Source organism: Gadus chalcogrammus, chromosome 16 (assembly GCF_026213295.1).
Source record: "Gadus chalcogrammus isolate NIFS_2021 chromosome 16, NIFS_Gcha_1.0, whole genome shotgun sequence".
NCBI lineage: Eukaryota > Metazoa > Chordata > Actinopteri > Gadiformes > Gadidae > Gadus > Gadus chalcogrammus.
The window spans coordinates 11,677,296-11,689,445 of NC_079427.1; the positions used below are offsets into that span (position 1 = coordinate 11,677,296).

Here is a 12,150-nt window from a genome sequence, read left to right on the forward strand (position 1 = left end):
TTCCCCTCCCGGTCCCTTTCTCTCTTTTATTCCCCCATGCTCCCTCCTCTCTTCTGCTCGGGAATCAGTGGTTCCTCAAGTGAGTGCAGAGAAAGGCAGCAGCAGACATTGCTTCTGTCTGAGAGTGTGTTGCTGTTTACCCTCCCCCTCACTCTCCCCTGCTCCTTCCTCCTCCTCCTCTCTCCCCACTGGTCTCCCCTTTCACAAGAAGGAGGAGGTGGTAACAGACTGAGGAGCGGGGTTTGATTTTGCATTAAATCTCTGTGTTGTTGTAGCCCAAAGAGTACATTTAAATGCTCAGAATCTGACAGTGGTGTGAAAATGGCTGCTGGCGATGGGTGTGGTGGTTTATTTTTAACTGAAACCGACGGCCTGTAGAGTGACTGGCAGTCTGGCACTGCACCACATGTCAGAGCATGAGAGGTGTTAATGATATATCATTTACAAAGGAAGGAAAGTATGCATGACTACCAAAACACACAGGGGAGACTGGCAGAACATATGGGTGTAAAATGGTTATGTAAGAGCCATAATACTTACAAAATTAATAAACAGACCTATAAGTATTTTGTAATACAAAGTATAAAACCTATAGAGATATATGGGGTTGCCCGCCCAAGTATTTGGGCTGGTGACTTGGGTGAGTTAGTCGGCTGCTTAGCCTGCTTTGCATTTCTGGATTTGACAATCATAGTTACTCTTGTTATCTGCAATGTTTTGAATCAGAGGACAATGGCTATATTCTCTAAAGGAACAAGTTTCATTTGTGCTCCAACCAGCTGGTCACCAATATAGTTTTAGCTGGCAAGCCAGCCTGATTCAGTCAGTTATCATAGTAGCCTACAACCCTACTGATGGTTGTATCGTGAACTTTTCCGACCTATGGATTAGCCATTCTGCACGTGAGCTTTGCATAATGCAGGCCTATGGAAATAGAAGGATTCAAATGGTTTGGTGCAATGACCTAATTCAGGGATCCACGTATAAAGCCTACCCTGGGAAGTGAGGTGTGCCTGGAAATGTTCTGATGGATCTGATGTTGCGCGCTTTGCTGCGCAGAATCAAAGCGACCCTCTTAGTTCACATTTGTCTCTATCTCTAGTTCAGATCAAGAAACATTTGCTGTGCCTTGATTTCCCAGGAAGGAAGTCGATGTGCCAGGATCCCAAAAATATCATAAAAAACACTTCCCAAAGGGGCCCCTGGCAGGTTCAGTCGGGAACTAGAGGGCTTGATTATAACAGTATCAATTGTATCAATACACGTTGGTTCGTGTTTGTTTGTGAGTTACTAAATTAGCAGTAGTCTACGCATTTTTTATGCACTTTTTCCCTTCTAATTCATTGTTTTGTCTGTTATAGCGTGTCGCAGTGACTACAACTGAATGCCTGGACTCTCCCTATAGTTGACCGGCCAGCACCCCCTAACTAATTATTATTTTATTTACCTCCTCTATATGTATGTATGTATGTATGTGTGTAAATGATGACACCCCATTGCACTCCTGGTCATCCCTGGAAGGAGAGATCCCCCACTCTGCGTTCCTCCTCAAGATTTCTTCCTTGCTAATTAAGGGAGTTTTTTCTCGCCCTTTTTCTTGGGCTAGGGCCAGGGGGATGTCATACATATATGGCCTGTTAAGCCCTTTGAGACTGTGCCTGTGATTAAGGGATAGTAAATAGTCAAATAAAATTGGATTTAAATTGAATTGAATATAAAATCAGGATCAGAGGAAAGCGTTCTTAGTTTGGCGCAGATGAAGGGGTGCTGCAGCCATTGTTCCGAGGGGTTGTGGGGTACACAAGACCAAAAAAGGTTGAGAAACACTGACCCCATTTATTCTGACAGCATTTGAGGTGGATGTTAGGGCCTGGGAGGGCTGGGGCCTGGGCGTGTACCTTGTGATCCAGGGCTGGGCCGAGGTTCCGGTTAGGGTCTTGGCGGGCCAGGGCCAGGGTGTGTACAGTGTGATCCAGGGCTGGGGTGAGGGAGCTGCTGGGTGAAGGGAAACCCTGGCCCTCACCCATGACTTCCACTGTTTTATTCATCCAGATCGTGTTTTCAGCATAGGGGACCCCGGGGATGGAGTCACAGTCGAGGAAGCATGGAAATGAAACACTTTTTTATGTTGGCCAGTCCGATGAGAGTAATGTTTCATTTATGGTTCAATACGCCGACGAACGCCGGAGGAAAGTGGGGGCTCAGATAAACGCGGGCCCCGTCTTGGGGGCTCGAGGAAATGCAAATTTGGGGTCGGGAAAAAAATAGATAAGGAAATGTGAGACGTTCAAGAACATTGGGGGGAGGATCACAGAGCCGTCATGGAAGTAAAAAAAACACTTTTTTGTGAAGGAAAACGAACAAGTTATACGATTCGAGAGCCTGAGCCACATGGAGGGGGATACAGGGGCTTTGGAGCAATGTTAAAGCCTAAACGTACGCTCATGGGAGATTCTTCCAGCTCATGGTGTTCATGGTAGAGTACATGTACGCGACATACATACCAGTCATATCTGTCTGGTCTGATCACATGTGGATCCTCCCATCAAAGAATGACCTGTGACCTGTAGGAATTCTGAGCATATCTTCGGAGGTGCAGATGTCTGCGCGGGTCCATGCATCGGCGTCGGAATCGAAAGGCCTGAGGGAGTGGTCTTGGTAGACCGGAACGTCAGACTCGGGGACCTCACAGACGGGGACTCAGATGAAGATGTGGGTCAGTGTGTTGACGCCGTAATCTCCTAAACAAATCTCCCTTCCCCGTCTGAATCAGCGCAGCAGTCACTGACGATCGAGACCATGAGGCACCGCGTGTTGAAAGGCCGGCCGGATCTGGGGAAATGAAAATGAATAATCTGCCAGCGCCGCCAAACCACCCGGAACGCCGATGTTAAAGGAAAGTGCTCTCCCACAACTCATTATCAAACACCTCACCATCTGGCCCGCTCCGGGGTGCAGCCAGCGCTTTCTGTGGGATGACTCAGCCGCCCGCCAGCCCGCGCGACATTCGTTTACAAAGATCTGTCTGCCGCTTCAACGGCAACATTATCACATCGCCGAGGTAACCCCCCGAGGGCAGAGAGACGCCGCCGCGGGGTGCTGAACACCCCGAGCAATCACTCACTGGGTGAAAGTCAAAACACAGACACACACACACAGGTTCTGGGAGAATCAATCACAAACAGTGTCCAGGACCCGGTGATTGGAGGGCGAGCGCGTGGGACTCCCGGCGTAGGAAGACACATCGAGAAACGGGAGCGCACAAGCAGTTAATTAAGGATGGTGAAGTGATTGACGCTAATGAACGATGTACGGTGAGGTGACATCAAGGGGACAAAAACTACAACCTACACTAAGGTGCTGCTACGGCAACAGCGGCGGACGGATGCTGTTGCTAAGGGACTTCGGAGCCTGCCTCCTTTTTTGCTCTCCATCACTGCATGAAGCAAAATTGAGAGGTCATCACGGATAGTGTCTGTGGTCAACAGTTTAGGAACAACCACCAATTAATATTGGAAGGTTGAAAACATTAGATGAAATCACATGCGTTTATAAATCCCAATCATATCCAATGCTCATAAAGAAAAGGCATAAAATAAAAATATATGCATATAGGTCATATCAATAGTCAATACTATAGTGACCAAAGCGCTTGTATTTACACGTTCAGTCTCTGAGCCAGAACTGTTAAATTAGCATATCTCTCATATATGTATGATAAAAAAATATTGATCACTGATCAATAAATGAATCAGTGATCAATAAATTAATCAGTGATCAATAAATTAATCAGTGATCAAGAACGTTCACCGAGCGAACGTTCATGGACCGAGCTTGTCCATTGATGACGGTGGGAGTCGGCCAATGGGAGCGTGCCAACGTGATGACGTAGAGGAAGCTGAAGCAGAGCAGAACCGTGTGTTGTTGTTAGCTGTCGTTAGCTGTTGTTAGCTGTTGTGTGTGGCTCTGGCTCACGGATCAGATCGGTAAATCAGATCTATTCCCGGTAAGATAATTTGTCAGCGATAAGCAAAGCAAAGCCTACCACTCGTTTTTTATTTCTTCGATGAAACGACTCGTTTGCTTTACAGCTAAGACAGAGAACAATGTAAACCCCACTATATTCATATTTATAATATCATAACGTTATGGATCCGGCAGGTTCCTTATTTACATCGTTATAACGATACAACTCATTATTTGAATAGATGGCTGTTACCTACTCGTACCCTACTAGTGTCTGTTTGATGGAGATATTCCCATACCCCAGATGGGGGATTATCAATTAATCCACCGTTGTATTCCCCACTGTCTCCTTTAGTGTGCACAGGGGAGCAACATGGCCAAGTGGGGGAAGTTTCTCCTGAGAAATGTACTCCGCCACACAGATGCTCATAACAAGGTAGATGTGTGTGTTATTTGTCATTATGTGTGTGACAGACAGAGACGCTCTCTGGTCCAGCGAGTGTGTGACTAGGGTTAATCGGTTTCTGTGAAGCAGTCATTAATTGCGTGCCTTCTTTTTTTTCGTGTCAGATCCAAGAGGAGAAGGAGATGTGGAAGATGAGGGGCAGCCAGACACAGACCCCGGAAGTGTCGACCAGAGAAGCACAAAGGTCTGACGACAACGACTCGATGTATATGTGCAAATGTACCCCCCTCCTTCACTTCCTTCACTTGGAAAAACCTCCAATATTTGTGTTGGACCATTTGAACACCGTTGACTGTCAGGTTTCTTTGTGTTTTCAGGGGGAACATGCACTGTGATCGAGTGTCCGACTGTCCCAAGTCCCGCCCCTCCGAGCAGGATGACCGGGCGGCTCGCTACTGGTCCCGTAAACTGTATGAGTTTGAGGCCAATGATCCTGACAGGTAAGCCTCTAAACACAACAACAGACCTGGGGGAAGAGCACTGTGAGGATGTTTAACCCCCTGCCAATAGATACTGAGATTGAACCCTGATTTGCGCTGCTTACCTTCCGCAGGATGCTAACCCCTATCTGCTCCTTAATGTCTTCTGGAATCCCAGTAAGACACTTTGGCTACAGTGGTCTGCTAAGTGACTTGCTGGACTCGGTGATCGGTCGGAAGTCATTACAAATGTGTGGTGGGTAGTTGGGGTTAAAAACATTCAATCTCTCTCCAACCACAGGTGGGGACACAGCGGCTTTAAGGAGCTCTACCCGGAGGAGTTCTCCAGTGACAGGTGACGAAAAATAGGTTTTTAATATCTTAAATATCCTCCCCCCGTCGATGTCTCTTGTATTTATGTGTATTTGGGGACTCTGTGGTTTCAGCGAGGACGCAGACCGCAGGACGAAGAAGACCAAGAGAGAGCTGTCCGTCTCCAAGCGCTCCAAGAAGTCCAAAGAGAAGAAGAAAAAGAAGAAGAAAAAGAAAAAGGAGGACGAGGACGAGAAGGAGGAGGAAGAGGGAAAGAGGAAGAAGGCGGACGTCTCCAGCAGCAGCGAGACTCAGTCCGCCAGGAGCAAAGAGAGGAGGAAAAGCGGTAAAAGCAAGCACCACAAAGGGAAGAGGAGGAGGAGGAGCAGGAGCAGGAGCAGGAGGAGAGACACCGGGGAGAGCAGCTCACAGGGGATGGGCGAGGAGCTGGACAGGGAGAGACGCACGCGCTGCGGGAAGAAGAGGAAACACGACGCCAACAGAGACACGGACTCCGGGCCCGACGGTGCGAGGAAGAAGAGGGGGAGGGGCAGCGGGAGGAAGGACTGGAAGGAGCCGGCTGAGGGGAACTCGGACGACAGCTCCGCTGATTGAAACGTTCTCGTTGTCACACACACACACACTTGTGCACACAGACATAAACTTGAGCATACGCACATGCACACACGCACACATGCACACACAGGTATTTCCGGTAATGACTAGAACAACGCTTGCATTTGATGTGTTGTTTGTCCCATTAGCTCAAAGGGGGAGGGAGGACGCTGTGTGTGTGTGTGTGTGTGTGTGTGTGTGTGTGTGTGTGTGTGTGTGTGTGTGTGTGTGTGTGTGTGTGTGTGTGTGTGTGTGTGTGTGTGTGTGTGTGTGTGTGTGTGTGTGTGTGTGTACATGTGTGTGTGTGTGTTTGTGTGTGTGTGTGTGTACATGTGTGTGTGTGTACATGTGTGTGTGATGTTACTCAGTATGACATCCACCAACCTGTGCTGTCGGCGCTGTCTGTGGATGCTCCTGGTGGCGGCTGCTTGGCGCCTCCTCGGGAGACAAGCAGCCAATCGGGCGGTGCAGACGGCGGGGGAACAGAGGGGATGTACTGAGAGATACGCCGTGTGCTAACTGATGGATGTCTGGAGCAGATCTCCTTCCCGCTCAAAGCGTTTTGTAGCCAATCGTGTTATTATAAGACCTCATCATGTCAGGGATCTTGGGCTCGGGTTAGGATTTATGATTTTTTTAGATTTCATTACTTTTTATGCAACATGATGGCGTTGTGAGGAATAAACCTGTTTTTCTAGCTTTGTAAACGTGTTTCGTGATTAAACCATGCCATGTAGGATTTTAAGGAAACCGGATTATGCGTCCACGCGTGGAAATTATTTAAACAAAACACCCCCTAGGTATCATTTTTGTACAAATACAAGCATGCAGTAAGTGTGAATACATCAGTGTATCATTTAAACTCAAATGTTAACTAGGTTTTCCGGCATTATTTAAATCTTTTGAACTCGTTCCTGCATCAGGGATATGTTTTGTGTGAATGCATTCAAAGGCCAGCCATGCTCAACTTAATACATGCACACTTATGTTCAACAATTTATACGTTATACTGCATAAGACCAGGTTTAAAGATTAAATCAATGGCTTCCAATAATTATATAAATTATTCTGCTCAGCCTAGGAAGCTTCCTTAATCTCCAGTTTTAGGAAGATTCCAGATTCTCCTTGATAGCCACCAGAGAGACTCCAGGGCGAGGGTAGATCAACACCAGTGGATTTTACCCAAGATCATAGTTTCTGTATTACATCATTAGGCATAGAGCCGTGAAGCAATTCTGAAGATCACCAGGCAACCGGCCTTTAAAGGTGTAGAAGCAGCTCAGAGTTCTCCTTCCCACAGTGCTCACGAACTCCTGCTCGACCACTTAATGCTGCTGTCCACAAGAGTCATCGATAACCAATGCTCGGACAGAGGATGTATGATAACGCTTTGTAACACAGCAGTTGCTGCAGACACACCTTAATCTGAGTGCTGCTACAACAAATGGTGGTTTAGCCCCAAGAAGGATTGTGAGTCTTGTGTTTTGGAATAATAATAGATTTTGTATTAAAGGTGGTAGGATGGACAAGATATACAGATTCATATCAAACATAATAACACAGAAGACTAGCTTGCAGGGGCCGATATACAACTTAAAGCTATTTCGAGATTTGTGGCAGCCACACACACACAGACAGGCACGCAGACAATCTTGGCTGTCCGTCGAATTGACAATGCCGTCTGGGCGAGGGGTGGGTGGGGGTAATCAGAGCTGGAGGCGTTGGTGCTGCTTCATGTGGCTTTGAACGCCAATATGGGAGCCCCCCCCCACACACACAAACACAAAAATATGGCATTTCTGTCTGTGTGGGTATATAACAGGTGTATACCATAAAAAAAATTCAAATTGTTATACAACTGTATAACTCAAATACTATTTTTTTTATTGAGATGATAACAAATAACCATCACAACACATATCATAATTTGGCTTCTGAAATGGGAATGCTAGCTAGTTGATGTGGTTTATAATACTTCTATGCTCACTAGAACCTAACTTCAACGTGGTTTAACCCTTATCCTATTAACCACACTAACGAACCGTGGAACTAACTTTGACTAACTCGTATGAATCCTGCGGTCATGAAATGTGGATGATGCAAAGCTATGGAAGTAGCAGTTTGGCCTGTTCTCTATCCATTCAAATTTTGGTATGTTTTTGTTGTGCCGTTGAATAATGTAAACCATTTTTCCCTTTAAACCACCGAGTATGAGAGTGTAGAAACAGTTTGCAATAATCAAAACATTGACAATGAAATATTTAAATAAAAAGAAGAATTAAACTCTGGGTTCAGCTCAGTGTGAAATAACACCAAGTCTAGACAAATATAGTATTGGACTAATTTACAAAGACCCCGAGACCAGACAGACGTTCAGTCTGGAGGGAGAACAGACTGTCAAAATAAGAAACGAAAGGCTAATGCTTGTTTAACGAATCTCGCACTAACCCCCCTTAGCATTAGATTAAATATGTATGGTAGCCTAATACTGGATTCAGAAGTGCGGCTACGTCTTATCTAGAAGACTGCATTGTCTGAACCGGAAACCAGAGTGTGCGAGGGGGATAGTTACTCAGTGTTCCCTGTTTTGTCACAGAGATTTTATTCCATTAAACTGGCAAAATGGAGGTTTCAGGAGATGCTTTCAACAAATGTAGGTTATTGCAACAGTGGCCCAACTAATATCCAGGTTTGACTTTAAACCTTTAAAGACATTTTGCCTAAGGACATTGGTGTCCAGACACAAAGTTCCAGCTTCCTCAGCTCTTCCCATCGGCAAAGTGGAAAGTTGAATTTATCCCAGTATTGGGATTTTGTGTAGTTATCAATCATATTCTGGATCCAAGGTTAATGGCCAGTCCAGGTTATTTCCAGTAGAGAACCATTCCAAGTAGACCCAGCCCCCAAGACACATGATTGGTCAAAATAATGATATGAGAGGAAAGAACATCAAATCCCCCGTTCCCCAAGATTTAAACTTGTCTCTTTCAGTCTATACATGTTAATCTGGAGTCAAATTTGTGAGATTACTTTTTGCCAGACCGGATGCGGAGGCGGTGTCGATGATTTACCAGGTTAAAAGTATTCACAGACTGGCTTCGGCAGCGAATGCATCACGGAAATGTAATTTGAATTACAAGTCAAAGGTTCAGGTGAAACTCAACAAAAATGCCCGGTAATGGACAAGGCTTTAATGTTGCATTCGGTATGTTAGGAAACACATTAAGATATAGAGGACCAGTAAGATCCAAGCCCTGGGCAGGACCAGAATCGGGGTGGACGATCAGCCTGTAAATGACCACAATCAGGAACAGAATCAGGATCAAATTCAGCTCATCTCGCTTTACTGAGTGGAGCTCTATGGAGCACTCTGAGCTGGATTAGTCGCACAAAGGAAGAATGCACCCTGTCCAATGCTTTTCTATCAATAGACATGGGGTTTAGGTCAGACAGACGAGTCCCTTCTGAGTTGTTGATAGAATAAGACAATTCTCCCATTAGGAACACTGAGAAGGCCCGGGGAATGTAATAAAACGAGCGTGAATCAAATGGACCGGATTATCACGGAACATGTGTAATGTGGTTAATCGTATTCAAGACATAAAGAGTTAAAACTGTAGAAAGTGTCACCGTCCTAGAATTATGGGGGGGATGAGGGCCCCCCCTAGGAGCCGCTGGAGGCCTGCCAGGAGGCTGGGGGGTGAGCTTTTAAATTAATCTTTTCAAACGAGATTTAAAATATGTATTCAATGTTTTCTTGTTCTGTGACAGAATATTGTATACAGCATCTGAATTACTAATTCACCACCCCCATGGCGGATTATACTAATTCTACCGAGATATGTACCCTACTTCCATTGTTGTTCGTCACTTCACCCCTACGAGGCGCAAACGAACGGAAAACAATGGCTTCACCATGTCGACGCGTTTTTTTTTCTCTTTTCGATTACAATTATTGGCGCCCAGGTTCACATTACCAGAAAGTGATGGACAAAAAAAGGGACTTTACTTTTTGATCAGTTATGCTTCACCAACGTTTCCTAATTTCTCTCGATCTTTGCAATCGCTTCCCAATGGGTTCTGGTAATTCTAAATGATAATTTCAGTATGTTTGAATTCTATATTACACATTTTACTAGTCATCCTCTGGTCTAACATGGCCTGCTGGAATAGCTAATAAGTACCTGAAAATGCGTAAGAATGCAGGAGACGAAGGTTGCATTGTGAATTATTTCCCTTTTTGTCCCCCGCCTTAATAATTCTCCCTACTACGCCCTTGCACAGTGGTCAATAGTCTAAACGTCTTTTCTGTTCGCTAGCTGCGACGAGACACATTAAATGGGGAAAAAGTGAAACATTGGAGACCCCCCAGAACGAGACAGAATAATTCACACCGTGCCTTCGGCGCTTTGAAACACTGGAGACAAATCTGCCGGAGCGAAACGTTGCTTCAAAGGTAAAGGGCACAAATAGGTAGTTATTGCTTCAATTTCTATGGAAGATAACTCTATCCATACATTTTGAATTTATAAATCACATGTAGCGCAAAACGGCAGAATTTAATGTTACTGAAAGCTGAAAGGAGTCAATCTTAATGCAAAAAGTCGACACTGGCTGAAATTATCCTTTACGTTGAAGATCTTTGTCTCCCCCTCCTGGCAGCAGCCGTTAGTACAGCCATGTTCATGGACATGCTTATGAGCTGGTACTGTCGTTGAAAAAGTGGTATCAGCTTATTCCAACCACAACGGTCAAACCTCATGAAAGATCCTCCACAACATTGACTGAAATCCCCCCAGACCACATGAGAGATTGATGTATTGGTTCAGTGTCAACATAATAATGAAATTACCACAGTAACACGTGATACAGTTAACCCACACAAAAACTTTAATACCCTCTGGTAAGGGAGAAGTGGTCCAAACGTTGACATACTAAATAGTGTGAGGACCCAGGTTTTTAATATAAAAACTTGCAGCCGACACACAAATGCTTTGTAAAAAGTCATGTGACCCCATGACTTACTTACTTACATAGTTAGTACACATACACCAAGTTTTATTTTTTTATATACTTATATACGTCTTTTTTCGTTGTCGACTTTTTTTGTTTCGTTCATCTAGACCAGCCAGATACAGTACCGATTAATATCATACAGTCACATCAGGAACAATACTTATTATCATACAGTCCAATCGTCAGGACAAGCGCCGCGCTGTCTGCACAGACCCGTCCTCCCCCTATACGCTACCAATATAAATCGGCATCGTTTAGGATCCTAGTGTCTCGTGTTATTGTATAGACTGGTGGTGATACGTTTCGGTGTATCTCGTGTCTTCTGTGCAAAGGTTTTTCGTTTTTTTCAGTTTATTCATTTTCTTTTTCACCCCCTTGGAGAAAACCCCCCAAAAAGACGATGATGACGTACCAGGTACCTGGCTGTTCACGTTTACAGAATGATGTCGTTTGACGAGTAGAAAGTATAAAACAAACGAGGAAACAAAACCAAAAAACAGTCACATCCCAACTTTCCAGCTCTGTGTCCGGCTCTGGGAAACCAAACGAAAAGAGAGGGACAAGTTAAACGGGCTCTCTCTCTCTCTCTGGGGAGCCAAGATAGAGAGCAAGGGAGAGAGAGAGAGAGAGAGAGAGAGAGAGAGAGAGAGAGAGAGGGGGAAAGGGGGGAGAGAGAGGGAGAGAGAGAGCGAGAGCAAGAGTGAAAAAGAGAGGAAAGTCTATGAGAGCAGCATCCTCTATTCATACGTTTCTCAGAATTAAGGCACTGCTGCAGGCGACTGGCATGGACATGGACGACCCTCTCTTGGGGGCGGGGGGGAGGGAGGAGGAGGAGGAAGAGGAGGAAAAGGAGGAGGAGGAGGAAGAGGAGGAGGAGGCAGGACGAGATGCCACCATGTTCTTCTCCAGCATCTCACAGAGAGTTTTGTTTCTGTGTTTGTAGGTCTATGGCAGATTAGTGTTGTACATTGTTTCTGTGCTTTTGAGGGCCTACTTTTTCGGTTGGTGTCTGTGTGTGTGTGTCTGTGTGTTTGTAACGTGTCCGCTTTTGAAAGCTTTCACTAGTCACTAAGCGATCCAGGCCAAGCCCCGAGAGGTCACTGAGCGAGCCGGGCCCCACCCCCAAAGGTCACTGAGCGAGCCGGGCCCCGCCCCCAAAGGTCACTGAGCGAGCCGGGCCCCGCCCCCAAAGGTCACTGAGCGAGCCCCGCCCCCCAAAGGTCACTGATCGATCCAGGCCCCGCCCACCCCAGGCATGAGCGATCCAGGCCCCGCCCCCCTCACATGCCCCTCGACCGATCCAGGCCCCGCCCCCCTTACAGGTCACTGATCGATCCCGGCCCCTCATGGATCACC

The 12,150-nt window shown here is 45.9% G+C and overlaps 1 protein-coding gene across 1 annotated transcript; it reads left to right on the forward strand.

The window, feature by feature from the left end:
* The first annotated feature begins 3,858 nt into the window (after positions 1–3,858).
* Positions 3,859–7,408, forward strand: nkapd1 (NKAP domain containing 1). Its single transcript, XM_056611416.1, has 6 exons — positions 3,859–4,006; positions 4,322–4,402; positions 4,537–4,616; positions 4,750–4,872; positions 5,153–5,206; positions 5,298–7,408. Exons 2-6 carry the CDS (start codon positions 4,340–4,342, stop codon positions 5,776–5,778), a joined length of 801 nt encoding a protein of 266 aa, XP_056467391.1. The 5' UTR covers positions 3,859–4,006; positions 4,322–4,339; the 3' UTR covers positions 5,779–7,408.
* Positions 7,409–12,150: the final 4,742 nt, after the last annotated feature.

What these genes read in the sequence shown, in the direction of transcription:
- nkapd1 (XM_056611416.1), top strand. Translation starts at nt 4,340, where the DNA reads ATGGCCAAGTGGGGGAAGTTTCTCCTGAGAAATGTACTCCGCCACACA. An exon ending in GAGGCCAATGATCCTGACAG is followed by an intron (nt 4,873 to 5,152) that starts GTAAGCCTCTAA and finishes CTCCAACCACAG; the next exon opens with GTGGGGACACAGCGGCTTTA. An exon ending in GAGGAGTTCTCCAGTGACAG is followed by an intron (nt 5,207 to 5,297) that starts GTGACGAAAAAT and finishes CTGTGGTTTCAG; the next exon opens with CGAGGACGCAGACCGCAGGA.